This window comes from Girardinichthys multiradiatus, chromosome 12, assembly GCF_021462225.1.
Source record: "Girardinichthys multiradiatus isolate DD_20200921_A chromosome 12, DD_fGirMul_XY1, whole genome shotgun sequence".
NCBI lineage: Eukaryota > Metazoa > Chordata > Actinopteri > Cyprinodontiformes > Goodeidae > Girardinichthys > Girardinichthys multiradiatus.
This window is the reverse complement of record NC_061805.1, coordinates 30,576,133-30,599,733: the sequence shown is the minus strand read 5'-3', so window position 1 is coordinate 30,599,733 and position 23,601 is coordinate 30,576,133. Positions and strand designations below refer to the sequence as shown.

At 41.7% G+C, this 23,601-nt stretch overlaps 1 protein-coding gene across 2 annotated transcripts in view; it reads right to left on the bottom strand.

Moving 5' to 3' along the window:
- Positions 1-1,200: 1,200 nt before the first annotated feature.
- Positions 1,201-23,601, bottom strand: part of LOC124877839 — a 73,837-nt gene continuing 51,436 nt past the window's right edge. For both annotated transcript variants that reach the window (XM_047381412.1, XM_047381411.1), the window contains exons 15-18: positions 21,483-21,614; positions 19,756-19,842; positions 19,547-19,645; positions 1,201-2,294 (exon numbers count right to left, since the gene is read on the bottom strand). In XM_047381412.1, coding sequence (XP_047237368.1) covers positions 2,267-2,294; positions 19,547-19,645; positions 19,756-19,842; positions 21,483-21,614 — 346 coding nt within the window. In that variant the 3' untranslated portion in view covers positions 1,201-2,266. The remainder of the gene's footprint in view (positions 2,295-19,546; positions 19,646-19,755; positions 19,843-21,482; positions 21,615-23,601) is intronic.

Here is a 23,601-nt window from a genome sequence, read left to right as displayed (position 1 = left end):
CAGGACCACAAACACCAGTGACTTTTTTTTCTCAAAGGCAGACTTGAGTGCACCATTCCTTAAACTTGTCAAAATATGGCAACATGTTTGAAGAAAGAGTGACTATTCTGTTGTTTCTGAGAAAAGGAAATGGACCGCAGTGAGTTGAGAAATGATTACCTTTCTTTTAATAAGGCAAACCTGTAAAACCGTTTTATGTTTTGGATCTACAACTTACAGATCCCTTTTTAACAAAACTCAGACTACTTTCTTTGTTTCATTAAAATATTGCTTGTTTAGTTTATTGTTGAGCAAATAAAAATGAATAATAATAGAAAAAAATCACTATTGTTGAAATGTTTTTAATTTGGAAAAAGAAAATCAGATTTTTGGGGCCTGCGAGTACTTTCAGCTTCAATCAATCTTGGCCAGATGGCCACGAGGTTTGGACACCAACATGACTATGGTCCAAAGCAGGAGGTCAAGTTGACCTGTCATTGGCTACAGCAGCAAGAAGTGAAGGTTCTGGAGTGGCCTTCTCATTCTCCACACCTTCAAAGGCACTTTGAAGAGATCTAAAACGGGACGTTTATGCAAGCCAGCCCAATAATTTACGAGAACTGGATGCCAAAAAAAGAATAGGGAGCTTTACTAGTGTCTCATCTAGAACTACCGCAAAAGACTTCCCGCTGTCACGTTGAAGTGGCAATACATGTTAGAAAATAAACCTTTGGTCACAGTCATTTGGGTAGTTTCTGTAGTCAATTTAATATAAAAAAATCCAAACACAATTGTTTGATTTGCCCAACCACTAATCAGGAATGGAAGAAAAGATTCATACTTTCTGAAAAATGGCCAAAAAGATCTGAATGTCTTCTAACAACTGTAGAAGGCCAGCATTAATGTTAACATAAGACGACCAATGAATGAGTATATGCGCTCATTTTACTGAAGTAACACCTTTACTGTTTGCTTTCAGATTATGGCAAAGAAGTTGATGCCTCCTCATTGTCATTCTATCATTTCTGCCCCTCAAGAAAAAGGGGAAAAAAATGCTACCCGTTGGTCCTATGAATATAATTTTCAGGATATTAGAAAATATTTCATAATGACACAAAACGTTTCTGATATAATAATCAGTGAATTACAGGAAACATCATAACCGCAAAATGACTTTTGGTGTTAAAGTAACCAATATAGAGAAGCAAAAAAAACTACTGGTTGGGAGGAAAATGCATTTAATGAAGTGTACCATTTCATGATCTCTACAACAAATGAATATAATGTGAGTTACATATTAACATATATGAACAAAAGCAGACATTACTCACCCTCCACTGTTGTTATAACTTTTGTATAAGGGAACATAAAGTATTTAAGTTTGTTTTCACCCAACAGTCATCTTGCGTCTATAATGCGCAAACACCCACATTTATTATTACAGTGACACTAGTCCTAAAGCCATGTTCCCTTTGGTGTTACCGTTATAAAGTGATTGTGATAAACTGTAGCTGATAGAAAACATGCAACATGTTTGGAATGTGGAAAAACTCCACTTGTTTTTCTGTGATACTTTTTACTTTTACTACAGAAAGATATATTTCTGCTGACTGATATGCCATGAGGATGTTTTCACAGTGACAGTGGTGTTGGAGGAACAGCTCATTTTATTCGCAAACAAATCAAGTGATGAATTAGACGGTTCTTACTCAACATAACTTCCCTATTGTTTTATAGCCTTTTGAAAGGCTTGTCAACTGAGATGACAGTTAAAACAATCATTAAACAGATTATTGTTAGAGATCTACAACAGCCTAATACCGAAATGTTAGATGGAGAAAAATAGCATTCTGCCAGCATATTAAGTTCAAATTTCAATTCAATCGTAGCTTCAGAAAAGCACAAATGTATAAATACTTTTCAACAGACAGTGAAGAATAGTTGTAAATGTATAAATTATATTTAAATAAACTCGGAGAAGAAGACGGTGAACATAGGTAACGTGAAAAACAGTACAAAGCTTCCCCCTTTCAGCACAGTGACAGTCTCTGTCATCTAGGTACACCAATACCCTCTCTATAAACTGAGCATGCTCAGAAACTCTCCACAAAGAGGATATGATCATACCATGTTGGCATTATGGGTCATTCCCTTCTGATCAAAACTCTAGTTGTCCTGCAACAACTATGTGCCGTACTCATCGTGCTGCAAACTTTTATACTCAGACATGCTGTGGCAGACAGTCCAGCAAAATGCAGGGAGAATGAGGCAGCATCCAAGTGTCTTCTCAAACCGCTGATTTTCCTTTGTCCACTCTGCAGAAGACACAGGTAAAGAAGAGAGAGGAGTAAATTTACTGCAGGGCAACTTTTTCTTTGCCCAAGCTTAGCAGAACCTAGTTTTGTGGGTTGACAATGAAACCATATACCTGTCCAAACATAATTTCTCTTCTCATAAATAGTGGTCAGAACATTATGTAGAAATGAGTAATTTTCACCCACACTTTTCTGTTCCCTGCTATATTTGCATTTGTTCTGGAGTGTCTGGCCTAGTTGTCTCAGCTCCTGCAGAACAGAATCTAAAAGAATTATAGATTTCCCTATAAGAGACGGTGTCCCTACTTACAGAGAAGACAGCATTTTTTAAAAGGTATTTTTAGAGGTACTAGCGGCCTTTATTTTTCAGATTTTTTAAAATCAAGTTGGCAGGAAAGAGCGAGGAGAGTATACAGTAAACATCGATGGGCTGGGATTTGATCCCCTGTACATGCGGGTTTAGCGCTTAACCCCCGCCCTGTAGAAGACAGCATTGTAACCACAGCTCCTCATGCCTGACGTATGCATGACGCATTCGCCAGTCTGAGTAGACGCTTATACCTTCTGCTAGACTGAGAGCCAGGCACGTGCAGAGGGGAGCGTAGAAGGGGCTTGAGCACTTGCTCCTATGGCTCCTGCCCACAAGTGCCCTTTTGGTGAAATTATATATATATTTATTATTCTATTTTTATATTTTTTAAGCATGAGAATAACAAGCAGTCTGGAGTTGGCTTTTAATTATTTTGCCAGAAAAATAAAAATAGCTGTAAATTAGCTGTAAATTTTGAAATAAACATAACATAACATAACATTGGCTCCCTCACATTTTTTCTGATAGATTATGGTCCTGTATAGATAATGTATGTACTGGCGAATCAAGGCGCCCCTGTCCCATGGAGGAATGTGATTATTAACAAAAACACATCCCAGACTCTAAAACAAAACTCCTAAAAAAACAGCCTGGAGAGGCTCCATTTCTCTCATATGGCTTATGTTATGCTGTGCTATTGACTGAATAATCATTTTGGTTTAAATACAAGGAGAAAAAACCAGGTAGTGCATTTTTTTATATTTTTTAGATAATCATTTGTAGTCCAAAAACATGCCTGTTAGGTTAATTGGTCACTCTAAATTGCCCTTAGGTGTATGAATGAGTGTGTGTATGGTTGTATGTGTGTTGCCCTGTGATGGACTGGCGACCTGTCCAGGGTGTACTCTGCCTTTTGCCCATAGACTGCTGGAGATAGGCACCAGCTCCCCCGTGACCCACTATGGAATAAGCGGTAGAAAATGACTGACTGACTGACATTTGTAGCGTTTTTTTTTTTTTTTTAGTATAAGTTCAAGTATTTAAATTTGGAGTTGAGGTATTTTGTTAATAAATTCTTGTATTTTAGAGAGAAGTTGTTTGTGTTTATGATGTATGTGTGTGCAGGGCTTGCTGTTTGAGAACATCAGTGCTCAAATTCACTCCTCCATCTATTGTTCTATAATACCACACCTCAGTAACTTTGGTTACTATTTCCTGATAATCAGGTGGTACATTAACTTGGTTATTTCGATCTAAATTACTAACTTTGTAAATAATTGCCTTTGGTCCTTAATAAAAGTTATTCATAGCAAAAGACAGCATGTTTTGTGTATTTTAGGTAAGACAAACCAAAAAATCACAATAAATTTACTTTTGCATTTTAAAATAATAATAAAACAAAAAATCAGATTTTTGTCGCCCTTTACATGTCAAAAAGTTTGTACACATCTGATCCACAGGGCTCCATTAAAGCTCTGACTGGATGTTTAGGGTAAGGTTTTGTGGTGGAGATGGTCGCTGAGAGGAATGTACATTTTTATTTATTTTAAACCTAACTGCTTTAAACTTGTGTACAATGTTCTCCCTGACCTATCTGCTATGCTCCTTGACCTACATGACCTTCACCAATCTTACAAAGCTCTGAGGGCTTCACACAGAGTGAATTACACTCATCCTTTTATTTCACTTCTCTTTTATGGAGTACTTTGGTTCTCAAACTGTGGTACAGGTACCACTGCTGGTACTTGGGCTGCCTTCAGCAGGACTCATGAGAAATGTTATCAGTTATTTATAAGGTAAATACAAACGTAATAACTGCGATGTACTGAACAACAGTGAAACAGGAGCATATGTTGGGCTACTTGAGCTGCAATTACACAAGTGTTCAAAATTGTTGTTATCTCTCTGTTAATGAAAGAAAAACTCACAATGGTCACAGAAATAACTTGAATCTGACAAAGGTAATAATGAATAAAAATCTATGAAAATGAACAAATGAAAGTCAGACATTGCTTTTCAAACATGCTTCAACAGAATTATTTAAAAAAATAAACTCATGAAACAGGCCGGGACAAAAATGGTACCCTTAACGTAATATTTTGTTGCACAGCCTTTTGAGGCAATCACTGCTATCAAACGATTCCTATAACTGTCAATGAGACTTCTGCACCTCTCAGCAGGTATTTTGGCCCACTCCTCATGAGCAAACTGCTCCAGTTGTCTCAGGTTTGAAGGGTGCCTTTTCCAGACAGCATGTTTTAGCTCCTTCCAAAGATGCTCAATAGGATTTAGGTCAGGGCTCATAGAAGGCCACTTCAGAATAGTCCAATGTTTTCCTCTTAGCCATTCTTGGATGTTTTTAGTCGTGTGTTTTGGGTCATTATCCGGTTGCAAGACCCATGACCTGTGATGGAGACCAAGCTTTCTGACACTGGGCAGAACATTTCTCTCTAGAATCCCCTGATAGTCTTGAGATTTCATTATACCTGCATAGATTCAAGACACCCTGTGCCAGATGCAGCAAAGCAGCCCCAGAACATAACAGAACCTCCTCCATGTTTCACAGTAGGGACAGTGTTCTTTTCTTCATATGCTTCATATGCGAACATAGAGCTGATGTGCCTTGCCAAAATGTCGCATCTGTCCATAGGACATTCTCCCAGAAACTTTGTGGCTTGTCAACATTCTAGAACGTTCTAGAATTGTGCCACTCAAGGTGGCAGCAGGTTGGAGTAGCTCTGTTACTTTTGATTCTGATTTATTCTTTTTTGGGAACTATTCCTCTTGTGGTGGATACAGTTGAATTTTTTTGGATGACTGTCCACTCCGGTGTCGGATGCTGTGCAGCTTGGAGGATTTTTCTTAATACTTTCTATTTTTGGACATTTGTTATGATGCATTGCCATGGCAACGGGGTTGTTTCTTACAACCGGGAGCAGCTGACTAATATCTCAAAAGCTCAAATAATACTCCAACTACAACCCCAAATCCCTGATGAGTTGAAAAGGAGACGCCGTGGATGCAGAGCAGGAGCTAAGAGAAGAGAGAGAAGGAGGAAGTTCAAACCATCTCTTCCGTCGATTATGATGGGCAATGTGAGATCGTTGGGAAACAAGTTGGATGAACTCCAAGCCCTACAAAGGACCCAGCCAGAGTACCGGGCATGCAGTATTATGTGTTTTACCGAGACATGGCTCAGTAAAACTGCAGGATCATATCCCCGACTCCAGCGTCTCTCTGCCGGGCTTTTTAAGCATACAAGCAGACAGAGATTTAAAGAGGAGCATCAAATGTAAAGGAGGTGGACTGGCAGTACTTGTGAACAACAACAGATGGTGTAATCCAGGACATGTAACTGTGAAGTGCTTCACTCTGCTACACTTCCAACGTTTCAACAGTTTGTCAGCTGCTCTACCAGAGAAAACAAAAAATTGGATTTGTTTTATGCAAATGTCTGACTCATACACCTCTACAGGAAGACGTCCTCTAGGCAAATCAGATCACAACCTTGTTTTTCTCTGCTTGAAATATAAGGTCCTTGTTCAGAGGCAACCTGTAATAAAGAGGACTGTGAGAAAATGGTCACAGGAAGCTGAAGAAGCTCTCCAAGGTTGCTTTGAGGCTACAGACTGGGACGCACTGTGCCAGCCACATGGAGAGGACATCAATGCCATGACTGAGTGTGTAACCGACTATATAAACTTCTGTGTGGATAACATCATCCCCACCAGAACCGTGAGATGCTTCCCCAATAACAAACCTTGGATCACCAGTGACCTGAAGGACCTGCTTAACAAGAAAAAAAGAGCCTTCAGAGCGGGAGACAGAGCATTATTGAGGAGTATTGTTAGGGTTTTTGATATTTTTATATTGTTTATCATTTGTGTCTGCTCTAAGTGCTTTCTTCCCCCACATGCCATAGACAAAGAGATAAGAGAGAAGGGTGAGTTATGCTATTATCAGCAACATCTAGGGACTGGCACCAATCCTCACTCCTTTCTCTCTGCTTAAAATCAAGACACATGAACCCTAACCTTTCACACACACACACACACACACACACCTTGAATGTTGTTTGAACTGTGTGTGACCAAGCATGTCTAAATAAAGAGGGAGGAGTGTTAATACTTTTTAGATTTGCACTGCAAAGTGTGAGCTACCCTTGCCGCAAGTAAAACTGACCCTGTGTCGTTCCTTACCTCTGAGTTGATTAAATAATACCTATCAAGTATACAGAAGCAACTTAAAGTCAAGATAAGAGACAGCAAGGAGGTGTACAAGAAGAAGATGGAGAGCAAGCTCCAGCAAAACAATATCAGAGATGTGCAGAAGGATGATCAGACCGATGGAGGTCTGGACAGAGCCAATGAACTGAACACATTCTTCAATAGGTTCAGTTCAGAAACAAGCTTCGCATCCTCCTCTGCTGCTCACAGCCAAACAGACATTCCACCTTCCTTTGACCCACAGGACCAACAGCTGTCCAGTAACACCTCACATTTTTTTATCTTCCACCTCAGCCTCTTCCCCCTTCCATCTGTGTGTCTCAAGAAGTCAAGTGAAGATGCAACCAGCCTTTTTTATCAGCTTGTTGAGCTTTTTTAAGTCCCTGGCTCTGATGCTGCTTCCCCAGCAGATGATGGCAGAAGAGATCACACTCTCCACAACAGACTTATAGAAGATATGCAGCATCTTGCTGCAAACACCAAAGGACCTAAGCTTCCTCAAGAAGTACAGTCTGCTCTGTCCCTTCTCGTAGACGGCTTCACAGTTGCATCTCCACTCTAGTCTGTTGTCCAGGTGAACACTGAGGTATTTATACTCCTCCACCACCTCCACTTCTTCTCCCATGATGGAAATAGTTTTTGACTTATTCCTGTTTCTCTTAAAATCTACAATCATCTCCTTTGCTTTAGTCACGTTCAAAATGAGATGATTGTTTCCACACCATGCCACAAAGCAGTCCACCACCTTCCTGTACTCAGCTTCTTGTCCATCTCTGATCCCCCCCACGACTGCAGAATCCTCCGAGTATTTCTGCAGATGACAGGAGTCTGTCTTGTACTGGAAGTCTGAGGTGTACAGAGTGAAAAGGAATGGTGAGAGTACAGTCCCCTGTGGTGCTCCTGTGCTGCTGACTACCTGGTTAGAATCATAACCCTTCAGTCTCACAAACTGTGGTCTGTTTGTCAGGTAGTCTTTGATCCAGGAGATTGTTGAGGCCTCCACCTGAGTCTTCTGGAGTTTCTGAGAAAGCAAATCAGGTTGGATTGTATTAAATGCACTGGAGAAATCAAAGAACATGATCCTCACAGTGCTACTGGCTTTGTCCAGATGACAGTGGGTTTGTTGAAGCAGGTGTATGATGGCATCTTCAACTCCAACTCCACAGTGATAAGCAAACTGAAGGGGGTCCTGATGGTTTACTGTTTGCTTACTCAGGCAGGCCAACAGGAGTCTCTCTAGGACCTTCATGATGTGGGATGTCAGGGCAACAGGTCTATAGTCATTGAGGACTGATGGGTGAGTTTTCTTTGGTACCGGAACAAGACAGGAGGTCTTCCACAACACCGGAACCTTCTCCTGGGCCAGGCTAAGGTTGAAGAGGTGCTGCAGAATCCCACAGAGCTACTCTGCACAGGCCTTCAGGACTGTAGGGCTGACATAATCTGGACCTGCAGCCTTATTCCAATTCAGTCTCTCCAGTTGCATCTTCACTTGACTTCTTGAGACACACAGGTGGAAGGGGGAAGCAAAGGAAGCATCAGCATCTTCTGATATGGTTGAAGGCAAACATGTAGAAGCAGAAGGGTCTAGGGCTGTGGTGGAAGATAAAAAATGTGAGGTGTTACTGGACAGCTGTGGGTCATGTGGGTCAAAGGAAGGTGGAATGTCTGTTTGGCTGTGAGCAGGAGAGAAGGATGCAAAGCTTCTTTCTGAACTGAACCTATTGAAGAATGTGTTCAGTTCATTGGATCTGTCCAGACCTTCATTGGTCTGATCATCCTTCTGCTTGAAGCCTGTGATCTTCTTCATCCCTGTCCACACATCTCTGATATTGTTTTGCTGGAGCTTGCTCTCCATCTTCTTCTTGTACACCTCCTTGCTGTCTCTTATCTTGACTTCAAGTTGCTTCTGTATACTCCTCAATAATGCTCTGTCTCCCTCTCTGAAGGCTCTTTTTTTCTTGTTAAGGAGGTCCTTCAGGTCACTGGTGATTCAAGGTTTGTTATTGGGGAAGCATCTCACGGTTCTGGTGGGGATGATGTTATCCACACAGAAGTTTATATAGTCGGTTACACACTCAGTCATGGCATTGATGTCCTCTCCATGTGGCTGGCACAGTGCGTCCCAGTCTGTAGCCTCAAAGCAACCTTGCAGAGCTTCTTCAACTTCCTGTGACCATTTTCTCACAGTCCTCTTTATTACAGGTTGCCTCTGAACAAGGGGCTTATATTTCAAGCAGAGAAAAACAAGATTGTGATCTGATTTGCCTAGAGGAGGTCTTGCTGTAGAGATGTATGAGTCCTTGACATTTGCATAAAACAAATCCAATGTTTTGTTTTCTCTGGTAGAGCAGCTGACAAACTGTTGAAACGTTGGAAGTGTAGCAGAGAGTGAAGCATGGTTAAAATCACCAGAAATTGCCACAAAAGCATTGGGGTTTTGTGTCTGTAGCTTAGCAACAACTGAGCTGATGGCATCACATGCAGTGTCGGCAACAGCGGAAGGTGGAACGTAAACTGTTGCAAAAATAACACTGGTGAACTCTCTGGGTAAATAATATGGACGAAAACTTACTGCCAACAGTTCAATATCTGGACTGCATAGATGACACTTCACAGTTACATGTCATGGATTACACCATCTGTTGTTCACAAGTACTGCCAGTCCACCTCCTTTACATTTGCTGCTCCTCTTTAAATCTCTGTCTGCTTGTATGGTTAAAAAAGTCCGGCAGAGAGACGCTGGAGTCGGGGATATGATCCTGCAGTTTTACTGAGCCATGTCTCAGTAAAACACATAATACTGCATGCCCGGTACTCTGGCTGGGTCCTTTGTAGGGCTTGGAGTTCATCCAACTTGTTTCCCAACGATCTCACAACAAATGTCCAAAAATAGAAAGTATTAAGAAAGATCCTCCAAGCTGCACAGCATCCGACACCGGAGTGGACAGTCGTCCAAAAAAATTCAACTGTATCCACCACAAGAGGAATAGTTCCCAAAAAAGAATAAATCAGAATCAAAAGTAACAGAGCTACTCCAACCTGCTGCCACCTTGAGTGGCGCAATTCTAGAACTGTTGAAACACACCTTTTTACAAAAGGGATGTGTTTATTACTTGTGTTAAATCAGATGTTATTATGGGCAAAGCTTTCTTAAGAAAAGCTGTGGGTAAAACATTGAGACAGCAGGAAGAAGAGCTCACTAGATGTACGTTTTTTTTTTTGTAGTTTTTGTAGTTTATTTGGTAAAATTGGGAAATTGTGTTAAAATCAGTTGTAGTTGGAGACAACTTTGGTACTGGAGTTGATGTGGATGTGCTGACTGCCCCTCTGATCTTTTGGGTTTTTTCAGTGAAGAATTTAGCAAATTCATTGCAGGCCCTGGTAGAGAGGAGTTCAGATGCTGTAGTTACAGGAGGGTTTGTTAACCTGTCGACTGTGGCAAATAATGCACGAGCATTGTTAATGTTTTTGCTGATGATCTCAGAAAAGAAAGATTCCCTTGCATTTTTCAGTTGTAGGTTATATCTGTATAGTCTCTCTTTATAGATGTTATAGTGAACCTGGAGTCCAGTCTTTCGCCACCTGCGTTCAGCTTTTTGACACTCCTTTTTTTCACTTCTGACTGGTGGAGCACTTTTCCACGGAGACATTTTCTTCCCAGAACCGACTTTCACTTTAATTGGAGCAATTGAATCAATGATGTCCGAGATTTTAGAACGAAAGTTATCTACCAGCTCATCTACAGTGTTACAGGGCAAAGTGGAGGTAGAAGAGTAAATCTGGTAAAAGGTTTCAGCAGCACCGTCCTTAAAGATTCGTTTTCTTATAATGTTTCTTTGGCAAACTGAGCCATTGGAGATGCTTTCAAAAATGGTCAGATAAGGCAACATCAGTTACAGACACCTTGGAAATGTTTAGACCCTTAGTGATGATCAAGTCCAAAATATGTCCCTGTTTGTGTGTTTGCTGTTTAACATGTTGAGTCAAACCAAAATTTCTAAGAGTGTCGCATAGATTTATCGCACCTCTGTCTTCAGGATTGTCCATGTGAATGTTGAAGTCTCCCACAATAACTAAACAGTCAGTTAAAATTGCTGAAAAAGTTTGTTTTGGACTTAGGAGGCCAGTAAATATTCAAGAACATCATTCGGACCGGGCTCTTTACCTGGAGAGTTGAATATTCAAAAGAGTCAAATTTGCCCAGAAATACTTTTTTACACTTTAGTAAATCTTTAAACAAAGTGGCCCCCCCTCCACCTTTTCTTTGCTGTCTGCTCTCACAAAAAAAATTGTAGTTTGGAGGCGTCGACTCTATCAGAATGGGAGCTTCATTAAATTCATGTGACCATGTTTCTGTTAAAAACATAACATCAAGATCGTGGTCAGTAATTAAGTTATTGATTAAAAATGATTTTCCTGACAGATATCTAATGTTCAATAACGCCAGTTTATATGACTTAGTTGCTGATATTAACTCTGTGTCTGGTCCTATTTGACAGTTTATGGCTTTTTTTGATTGTTTATTACTGTCTCTTATCCTTTTGGCTTTGTTCTTTCTGTCACGTATAAGCACAGAGATTTTACAACTATCTCCTATTAGGGGCCCAGGTTTTTCCTGGACATGCTTATTTCTGATAGAGTTACCACTGGGGCCCAGACTGTGTCACAGAGAAGTGATTTGAAGGTCCTGATTAGGAGGAGATAGATTAGGAGGTGGTGGAGGTCTGCGGCATTTGGAAGATGTTGGTTTAGTAGCAGGGCCTCGGCCACGGGGGGTGTTGAATGGAGAACATGAGCTCCTTTCATGTTATTAGAATCCAGTAAAGCAAAAAGCGGGCTCAGTGGGGAGATGGGAGAGTTCTGTGCGGTCTGGGTCGGGGTCTGGGGTGAGGGGGGTATAACCGGGGTGTCCACTTCTCCTGTGGATTTCGACAGGGAAACCTTTTGTGATGACCTCTTTCTCAGCCAACTGGCCGGTTGTTTCTGCAGGAGCTGTTGGTGGCAGCGTTATCATTGTTGTTGATACTCCATGTTCTCTGCTGAAGGTCGAAGTTGCTGGCGGATTATTTACTGAATAGAAGAGATTAGATGTGAGACGTCTGGCTCCCGGCTTGTTCAAACAGAAACCATCTTGCTTGAAGAGTTGTCTTTTTTCCCAAAAAATATTAAAGTTGTCGATGAAGTTCACAGGTGTGGTGGCACATGTTTTTTTCAACCACTTATTAATAATCAGAAGTCTCGAAAAAAATCTCATCTCCACAGAAAATCGGTGCAAAGGGTCCGCTGAGAAACACCTTGATATTGAGACCTCTAACAATATTCGGCAGACGAGTGAAATCCTCCTTCAATCCTTCTGATTTTTTCTTAGCCACGTCATCCATGGCTCCACAGTGTATAATAAGGTTTTCTAGAGACGGGCGCTTTTCTGTGATTGCAAGAATATTCTCGGAGATATCGGACACCACGCTACTGGTACCAATCATAACTTCTGCGTTTTTCTTGTTGCAGAAGTTTTTAATCCCATCCACAGCTGTGTTGCCCACTATAAGGGTTCTTGGTCCGGTGGGGTTCTTTTTCTCTGGCAATTTAGGAGAAGATTGTTTAGAATGAAGGTTGTTCTCAAACCTTTTATTGTTCTTAGAAGATGGATAGTTTTCCTGGTTTTCGTTTGGTAGTGGGGCAAATCTGTTTTGGAGGGGAATTCCATTATTTCCAGCTGTCTCACTCCTATAAGTTGTTGTGACAGCAGCTCGTTGTCGAAGTCTCCTTTTCCCAGGGGAAAAGGAGACTTCTGGCCATTCTAATTTATTTAATTGCTGAGATCTTCCAGTGAGTCGTCCACCTTGATTTTTTGGGCAAGCCCCTAAAACATGCCAGGGGGGTCTGCCGGTAGGTTTATTCTCAGTGTTATGTTTGCCAGCTGAGTCGTTGAGCTGGCTGTCACTGGTTGGGATCACAGGCAGAGTTGAATCATCGCTGTACCCCATATTCACCTCCACATTCACTTCTAGTCGATGGATTTTCTTCTCCAAAACAGCCAATTTCTGTAAAAGTTTGTCGAAGTCCTCTGTGGTGAAGGGAGGCATTTTGTGCTGATTAGCGGGTGTCAGCTTGTCTTTCTTTCGATTTCAAAAAACATCAAAATACTTTAGAAAAAAAAAGAAAATAATAATAATCCTTGGGAGTCGCTGGTAAGAAGTAGTTTTAGTGCAATATTTTCTTAATTTTGGCTAAGAGATAAAAAGTTAGGAGTAAAAGAATGCAAGCAAGCAGGGAGCTAAGGAGAAAAGCGTCTGAGCAGGCAGAGAGGCGGAAGTAGCAAGAAATTCAATGCAATTCAAAAATACTTTATGAATCCCAAAGGGAAATTAAATGATGTTGTAGCTCATAATATACAGGTTTATTCAAAGAGTCGTTGTAGATGCTGATGGCTGTGGGCAGGAAGGATCTCCTGTAGCGGTCTGTCTTACTGTAGAACCGAAGAAGCTACTCTGTTCTTGTACAACAGTGTCGTGAAGAAGATGCTCAGGGTGCTCCATAATGTTATTCATTTTATGAAGACTCCTTCTTTGCACAATGATCTCCTGAGTTTCCAGAGGAGTCTTTAGAACAGAGCCAGCCTTCTTTATTAGCTTGTTAACCTTTTTTAAGTCCCTGGCTCTGATGCTGCTACCCCAGCAGATGATGGCAGAAGAGATCACACTCTTCACAACAGACTTATAGAAGACATGCAGCATCTTGCTGCAAACACCAAAGGTCCTAAACACAAAAGAACTGTTTACAAGGGTGTAACTGTTAGTGAAAACATCTGCAGCCATGTGTACAGTTAGATACTGAATTACAAAATGTCCTCAGGGTCATCTGATCCAGTCACTCCTTTTTTTCTCTCCAGACCTTTTCTCCCTCTTTGCTATGTTCCTCCTTTAATTCACAGTCCACTCTTCACTTCTGTGATCCGTGCTTCTACTCCTGTCTACTCCTTTACATGTCTTCCTTCCTCCTTTGTATGAAGTTCTCCACTGATATTTCTACTACACACAAATACGCATGCTAAATACCACAATATTTACATAAAATCCGGCAAACAATCTTCAGCATAATTTAAACCTGTCAAAAGCAACTATGGACTTATCTTTTATAAGAGAACATTCTGCTTGTTGTTGTGATTGGCTGCAAAGACCAAGTCAATTGCAGATGCCAGATCTAAATCTGTGGTCTGTAGATGATCCGATAACATTTTTATGAAGCAGAATATGCTCTCCAGCATACAGATGTGCAGAACAAACTGTGCATCGAGTTGCTAAGATGGCAGTTTTATTGTCCACAGTGTAGAATATTGGCAGGACCAACAGGTATCGGATAGTCTTTTCAGTTCCACTATTTGCTCAAGTTCTTGCTGCTTTTCCACCCGGTGAACCAGGAAAAGAACCAGGAACCAGGAAATAAGCTGTACAGCATCTGGTCTGTTGCAAAACAAGTTGAGTCGGTGAGAATAGCAATTGATGTAAAGAGCTTGTGGGACTTCTTGGCAAAAACATTTCTGGGCATCGTTGTTGCAGCCATACATCACAGATGCTCCATCATAGCACTGTTTAATATATGCATTTTTGTCTATGTCTATTTTGTCTATGCCTGTACATGAGTAAGGACTGTCCATCTAAACCATCAGCAGTCACAATGTCCAGAAACTTTTCATAAATTTTGTAATTATTTGAGTAAAGCAGAACAATAGATATCTGCTCTTGTTTGCTCACATCCTCGGTTTCATCAACCATTAAAGCAAAGTGGTCTCCCAGCTAAACCTCAATGCTTCCTTGCTCAATCATAATGCTGGCCATAATATTGATCAACGCATTTTGAAAATCATGTTGCATATATTTAGCAATACCAGGTACCCTAGATAGGTTTTTAAATAGAGTACTGTTAAACTTTCCCATCAGATTTAAAAGTTCAAGGAAATTACCTCTGTTGGTTGAATGTTCATCCAGTCCTCTTTGTTCAGTTGTTTGTGTTTTTTTGTGATTAACTGTGTTTAGATGTATAGAAGTTATTTACTGGTTATTACAGTGGCTTATAAAAGTATTCATACCCCTTGAACTTTTCCACATATTGTCACATTACAACCGACAAACATATATATATTTTATTGGAATGTTTTGTGAAAGACCAACACAAATTTGTATACAATTGTGAAATGGAACAAAAATTATATATCTTTTTTTTTTTTTTTACAAATAAAAAACTGAAAAGGGCATTGTGCAAAAGTACTCAGCCACCCTCAGTCAATACTTTGCAGAACTACCTTTTGCTTCAATTACAGCTGCAAGTCTTTTAGGGTACGTCTCTACCAGCTTTGCACATCCATTGACTAAAATTTTTGCCCATTCTTCTTTGTAAAACAGCTGAAGCTCTGTCCAATTAGATGGAGAGCGTTTGTGAACAGCAGTTTTCAGATCATGCCACAGATTCTCGATTGGGTTTAGGTCTGCCACCACCATTTTTGACATTGGGGATGGTGTGTTCAGAGTGATGTGCAGTGTTAGTTTTCTACCACACATAACATTTTGCATTTTGGCCAAAAAGTTCAATTTTGGTCTCGCCTGACCAAAGCACCTTCTTCCACATGTTTGCTCTGTCCCCAACATGGCTTTTGGCAATGGTTTTCTTTTAAGAATGACTTTCTTCTTGCCACTCTTCCATAAAGACCACATTTGTGCAGTGCATGACTAATAGCTATCCTGTGGACAGATATCCCCACACGAGCTGTGGATCTCTGCAATTTCTCCAGAGTCACCTTGATCCTCTTGGCTGCATCTCTGATCAGTGCTCTCCTTGTTCGGCCTGCAAGTTTAGGTGGACGGCCTTGTCTTGGTAGGTTTCCAGTTGTGCCATACTCTCCATTTCCAGATGATGGCTTGAACAGAGCTTCGTGAGCTGTTTAAAGCTTGGTAAATCTTTTTATAGCCTAAGCTTGCTTTAAACTTCTCCACAACTTAATCCCTGGCCTGTCTGGTGTGTTGGACTTAACCAACCTCTGAGGCTCTCACAGAACAGCTTTATTTGTAGGTGGACTCCATTTAGTCATTCGCAATTATCAGGCAACTTATGATGGCACTTGGTTGCACTCAGAGTTAAGGGGGCTGACTATTTTTGCACACTGCACTTTTCAGTTTTTTATTTGTAAAAAAGAACAGGACCGGTGACAAAGGGCAGCCCTGCCGGAGTCCAACATGCACCGGGAACAGGTCCGACTTAGTGCCGGCAATGCGGACCAAACTCCTGCTCCGCTCGTACAGGGACCGGATGGCCCCTAATAAAGGGCCCCCGATTCCATACTCCTGGAGCAACCCCCACAGGGCATCACGAGGGACACAGTCGAATGCCTTCTCCAGGTCCACAAAACACATGTGAACCAGTTGGGCAAACTCCCATGAACCCTCGAGCACCCTGTAGAGGGTATAGAACTGGTCCAGTGTTCCACGGCCGGGACGAAAACCACACTGCTCTTCCTGAAGCCGAGGTTTGACTATCGGTCGGACTCTCCTCTCCAATACCCTGGCGGAGGCCTTACCAGGGAGGCTGAGGAGTGTGATCCCCCTGTAGTTGGATCACACCACCCCAGTCTGCCAGTCCAGAGGCACTGTCCCTGACCGCCATGCAATGTTGAAGAGGCGTGTCAACCATGACAGCCCTACAACATCCAGAGACTTGAGGTACTCAGGGCGGATCTCATCCATCGGGCCGCTGAGGTCTCCACCTTCGTCCGCCACCCAATCCTCTTTGCACCGGTTCCTCACGGTTCCCCCTGCAGGTGGTGGGCCCACTGGTGGATGGCCTCACGTTTCTCATTCGGGCTCGGCCCAGCCGGGTCCCGCGAGGAGCAACCGTGCCACCAGGCGCTCTCCGACGAGTCCCGACCCCAGGCCTGGCTCCAGGGTGGGACCCCGGCTCCGCCGTACCGGGCGACGTCACGTGCCTCGATATTTTGGTCCTCATGAGGGATTCTTGAACCACTCTTTGTCTGACCCATCACCTAGAGCCTGTTTGCCATGGGAGACCCTACCAGGGGCATTTAGGCCCCAGACAACATAGCCTCTAGGATCATTTGAGCACTCAAACCCCTCCACCACGTTAAGGTGGCGGTTCAAGGAGGGGCCTGTTCATAACTTTTATGGACAGGATTTCTAGACGCGGCCAAGGGCCGGAGGGGGTCTGGTTTGGGGACCAGTGGATTTCGTCTCTTCTTTTTGCGGATGACGTGGTCCTGCTGGCCCCCTCTAGCCAAGACCTACAGCATGCGCTGTGGCGGTTCGCAGCCGAGTGTAAAGCGGCTGGGATGAGGATCAGCTCCTCCAAGTCCGAGGCCATGATACTCGACCGGAAAAGGGTGGCTTGTCCTCTTCAGTTTGGAGGGGAGTTCCTGCCTCAAGTGGAGGAGTTTAAGTATCTCGGGGTCTTGTTCACGAGTGAGGAAAGAATGGAGCGGGAGATCGACAGACGGATCGGTGCGGCTGCCACACTAATGGGGGCACTGCGCCGGTCCGTTGTGGTGAAGAGAGAGCTGAGCCGAAAAGCAAAACTCTGGATTTACCGGTCGGTCTACGTTCCTACCCTCACCTATGGCCATGAACTTTGGGTCATGACCGAAAGAACGAGATCCCGGATACAAGCAGCTGAAATGAGCTTCCTCCGTAGGGTGGCCGGGCACTCCCTTAGAGATAGGGTGAGGAGCTCGGCCATCCGGGAGGGGCTCGGAGTAGAGCCGCTGCTCCTCCACATCGAGAGGAGCCAGTTGAGGTGGCTCGGGCATCTATACCGGATGCCTCCTGGACGCCTTCCTCGGGAGGTGTTCCAGGCACGTCCCACCGGGAGGAGGTCCAGGACACGGCCCAGGACACGCTGGAGGGACTATGTCTCTCGGCTGGCCTGGGAACGCCTTGGGCTCCCGCTGGAGGAGCTGGAGGAGGTGTCTGGAGATGCGCTAATTTCTCATGAGTGAAGCTGTTTTTAACTTTGTGTTTTCGGACTTCGTGAGAAAAATGTCTACAGGCAAAGGAAAATACCGCATCGGTGACACAGAGTATTCCAGCCATGATTTCTGTTTGAACCACAAGTAAGTAAACTCCTCAAAGTTAAATGAGATTCAACAGAGCAACGCGAGTATAACCTTAGTTGAGCTTGTTTTGGTTCGTCCGCCACAGATCTACTAGGATCCCTCCCATCCTTGGAGATTAGTGCCTCTTCCTCATCTTCACCTTCATCCACAACGTACGGCAATCTGTTCTCCTCTGTCACGCTAACCTTAGAAGTCCCTGTTATACCGCTACTGCTACCACTGCCATCTTCCACTCTCACTCTGATTCTTTTTTTAGGCATAATAAAGGGTCCATTTTGTTCACACTTCAGCCAGCTAGCGGCTCTGTACTCTGGTATACAGCTCTTCTTTGCTTTTGAAATATTTAATTTTTACCTCCCTTCATCATTTGTAAAGTAAGTATGGTTAAGATTGATGGCACAATTATAATCTTCTTCTTCAAATCAGTGGCTGCTGATGAGAACAGCTTTATTAGAAAACCAGTTGGAACAAATAAAAGCAGGAGCACAGGCTGGGAGACAAGCAAATTGATGCTAAGGGCTTAATGCAAATATTTTGTCTTGTATAATAATAATAATAATACCTGCTGCAACATATAGTAGTGAATTTAAAAAAAAAAGACTCAGATATGACTTTTGTTAAACAATATTAGTCCAACTTTTAGAGCCAACCATTTAAGCAGAGGAAAACTGGATACTTAAACTAATTTAAAAAAAGATTCTTTAGGTAATTGTTGTTTTAAGAGTTTATCTTTTAAGTTTATCTTTTAATTTTAGTAAATTATTAACAGATTGATGGCCAAAATGAAAATATTAGCTATTTTATTTCTGAACAATAATTATCATAATTAAAGTTACTCAGATGTAGTTAAAATATCTCATAATCTCTACATTGTGGAAACAAACTACAAGTTTTAAGAATCTCCATCAAGTCAGTTACTCATTTGGACGCTGGTATTCTAGGAACAGCTTTGAACTTCTGCAGAACTCTGACCCAGCATTGCTTTGTGGCGCTGAATGTTACTATTAGCACACGCTTACAGATACAATACGCAGCTTGTTTAGATGTGGCACGAGGTGTAAAAATGAGAATTTACATTCAAAGCCAGTTCCTGAACGAAGAGCCATATTAAAATAAAAAAGAGCTGATTTGGGGTGGATGGAGGACAGATGCAGGAAAGTCAAATGTTAGTCTGAACCTGAGAATTGAATCAGCTGGTGTTGTGAGAACCTCAAAGTGTTTAGAAAGGTTCTCACCACCAGCTGATTAAACAGAGCAGATTAGCCGGTGTATCACTGGCAGGAAAACCTTTAACACCATTATTTGTCATAAATTCAGGCAGGCATTTTATGACAATGCCTATATGCACAACTCAAAGAGTTTTACAATCCGAAAAATATGTAACTAATTACAATAAAAGGTAATTGTCTTACTGTTCAGTGTTTGATGGGCTTATCAATCAAGTTTAGGTTTATAGTATAGGCCGGTGGTACTTGATGCTGTTAATTTACATTTCAAAATATTCAAACAAGTTGGGAGAAATACACAAAAGCAAAGTGTAGTGATGGCCGTTCCCAGCAAATTTGGTTCTCACGTGACAGTGTTAACACAAACTCACTTCATGATGCTGGGAGGAATGTGGACGTACTCCATTGGGATTATTTCTCCGAGCTCCTGAAGGCTGTGAACATACTTGATCTTACTGCTGAACTTTGAGCTGCAGAAAACAAAAACCAAAAAGATTTATCAGTGTAGGTATCCTGTTCATCAAGCATTTGATGCATTTTATGAGTGTAAATGTACACGTATAAGTTGTAAAAGTAAGACCTTATGAAGGGCCTGGTGAGTCCCAGCAAAGTCCGAATAAACCAGGAAGGATGAACAATGATGAACATCTTCAGGTTTTTCTTTAGTCTGTTGCAAAAGGGGAGAGAAAACAAAAAATCAATAAAGTCATTTTGAAAAATAGATCTCCAGGTTCTCTGAAGGTCTTTCAAAGTTTTTCATTGGACTGTTTCTGCTTTTTGATTGATTTTCTGCTCAGTACCTGGCCACAACAACATATTGCTTAAAACAATTTAGTAAACGGAAAGAAGGAAGGCAAAAACTGTTAAAATCTCTCTACAGCAAATAACTGAAAGTAAAGTAAATAATATGTTGGGAAAGACTGAGAGATGCATCACTAATTAGCAACTTTATGTCAGGTTTTCAGTTTTGTCTATCAGAATGTTTGTAACAAAGCCTGCCTTTCCTTTGTGTGAACTTTAACTGCTTTTCTGCTGGTTACTTAAAATGTCCTTGTCTAACTAAGGGTCTAGTCTAGTGCAGGAGGCACCACGAATTTTCTATGGTCAAGTTGTTTGAATTTATCCAGACATCGCCTGAGAGGCTTTCTTATTAATTAGACCAAAACAACTTTAATCAAAGATTTTACTCTAATTATGCCAATATAGAAATTTGGAAAGCTTTAAATTAATTTATAGTTAAGCATAACTGTCAGTAGCGGTTGTTGAATGTCCCAAACTGAATATGAATTTGTCTTTTATTCAATGAAAGGGCAGCATGTTTAAATGCACTATATTACTACAGGTATCACCCATACAAACTCACTGAAGCCAGGCATGAAATTTCCTCACCCATAAATATTCCACAGACATCACTAAATATTCCTGATTAGAAGTTGTTTAATCCCACAGTGACTTAAAAGTCATTATGCCCCTTCGACAGTTTTAAGTTTTGATCTTTTGGTTTGTTGGAGCAGAATGTTTTAAGTGCAAAAGGAGCCATTGATTTGCATCTGCTTTGCGAAGGTTTCCTACGTGCTTTCAAGTTATTTCCTATAATCAACTCAAAGTTTCCAGAAAGGAAATGTGGTTTTAGGACTGATAAATAGGTGTTGTTCATAGTTACTTTGGTTTGATCAGGCTAAAATGTTTTATCATTATTAAAGAAAAAATCCTCTACTGGAACTGTGGTGTACACATGAAGATAAAATGTTCTAGAAATAAATGGATGTAGCCCATGTTTTTGTGCTTATGGACTTTATATGCGCGAACCCAAGATCATGTATATGTTAAAACCTGAGAACTGATGTGGCTCCGTCTTACCAAATTTAAACCCAGTTATTGCGATGAAAATATTAAGACACTGACAACATCTTTCTTCCATGAGAACTGTGGAAAAAAACTCATGAGCAACAGGAATTGCTCACGAATAGACATGGTCAAGTCAAAGATCGTGTTTTTTCTTAACATGATTCCCCTTAAACTTTCACAAATCAAATTAAAATAAAGAACACAATCTGTTTTATACAATTAAAGCTTTCAATCTTAACTGAAAGAAATAACCAAAATGTTTTTTTATTTTAATCTACATTATTTTTACTGTTAAACAAATACAATACATATTCATGTACACATAAGATATATAGACCTCATTGTCAAGCAAATTATTATCTGAAATTCTTCATTAATGTTTATTTTAGACTTTATAATGTATCATATGTAATCAGACCTTGCAAGAAGAAAGAAAGCAAACATTTGTGTGATCAATACCTTCGGTCTATCATCTGGTAGCACCTTTTCATCCAGGTAAAACCTGGCATCCTCCTTCGGGGAGTGGCTCCATTCAGGTACACAATCATGTAATCCTCTGCCACCATTAGCTCTAATGTACTAATAACATACCTACAAGAAGAAGAAGGAAACCAGAACACTGTAAATAGGGTCTGGATGTACTCTAAAACACATTGTTATGCCAGTTTTCTTGTTAATTTAACAGAACAATTTGCTCCAAGCTCACATTTGTTTGTTTTATTCTGATCTTAGTTTCTATCACTTTCACAACAATAAGAACATAATAATGGTATATGATATCATGACATTCAGTGCCTTACATTGTTGTTTTTAAATGAATGGGGAATTTCGTATTTTATTTTAACATACAGGGGTTGGACAATGAAACTGAAACACCTGGTTTTAGACCACAATAATTTATTAGTATGGTGTAGGGCCTCCTTTTGCGGCCAATACAGCTTCAATTCATCTTGGGAATGACATATACAAGTCCTGCACAGTGGTCAGAGGGATTTTAAACCATTCTTCTTGCAGGATAGTGGCCAGGTCACTACGTGATACTGGTGGAAAACGTTTCCTGACTCGCTCCTCCAAAACACCCCAAAGTGGCTCAATAATATTTAGATCTGGTGACTGTGCAGGCCATGGGAGATGTTCAACTTAACTTTCATGTTCATCAAACCAATCTTTCACCAGTCTTGCTGTGTGTATTGGTGCATTGTCATCCTGATACACGGCACCGCCTTCAGGATACATTGTTTGAACCATTGGATGCACATGGTCCTCAAGAATGGTTCGGTAGTCCTTGGCAGTGATGCGCCAATCTAGCACAAGTATTGGGCCAAGGGAATGCCATGATATGGCAGCCTAAACCATCACTGATCCACCCCCATGCTTCACTCTGGGCATGCAACAGTCTGGGTGGTACGCTTCTTTGGGGCTTCTCCACACCGTAACTCTCCCGGATGTGGAGAAAACAGTAAAGGTGGACTTATCAGAGAACAATACATGTTTCACATTGTCCACAGCCCAAGATTTGCGCTCCTTGCACCATTGAAACCAATGTTTGGCATTGTCATGAGTGACCAAAGGTTTGGCTATAGCAGCCCGGCCGTGTATATTGACCCTGTGGAGCTCCCGACGGACAGTTCTGGTGGAAACAGGAGAGTTGAGGTGCACATTTAATTCTGCCGTGATTTGAGCAGCCGTGGTTTTATGTTTTTAGGATACAATCCGGGTTAGCACCCGAACATCCCTTTCACACAGCTTCCTCTTGCGTCCACAATTAATCCTGTTGGATGTGGTTCGTCCTTCTTGGTGGTATGCTGACATTACCCTGGATACCGTGGCTCTTGATACATCACAAAGACTTGCTGTCTTGGTCACAGATGCACCAGCAAGACGTGCACCAACAATTTGTCCTCTTTTGAACTCTGGTATGTCACCCATAATGTTGTGTGCATTTCAATATTTTGAGCAAAACTGTGCTCTTACCCTGCTAATTAAACCTTGACACTCTGCTCTTACTGGTGCAATGTGCAATCAATGAAGACTGGCTACCAGGCTGGTCCAATTTAGTCATGAAACCTCCCACATTAAATGACAGGTGTTTCAGTTTCATTGTCCAACCCCTGTAACTGCTTATGTAGAAGAAGCCAGGGCCTGTCCAAGACCTTGAGCTCAACGCTCTAAAGACAGTGGAGATGGTTGTGGACTTCAGGCAGAACCCAGCCCCACCTGCCCCCATCACCCTCTGTGACTCCACAATTGACACTGTGGAATCTTTCCGCTTCCTGGGAACCATCATTTCCCAGGATCTCAAGTGAGAGCCAAACATCAGCTCCCTCATCAAGAAAGCCCAGCAGAGGATGTTCTTCCTGCGGCAGCTGAAGAAATTCAACCTGCCAAAGACTATGATGGTGCACTTCTACACAGCCATCATTGAGTCCATCCTCACCTCCTCCATCACCATCTGGTACGCCGCTGCTACAGCCAAGGATAAGGGCAGGCTGCAGCGTGTCATTCGGTCTGCTGAGAAGGTGATTGGCTGCAGTCTACTGTCGCTCCAGGAACTGTACACCTCCAGGACCCTGAAGCG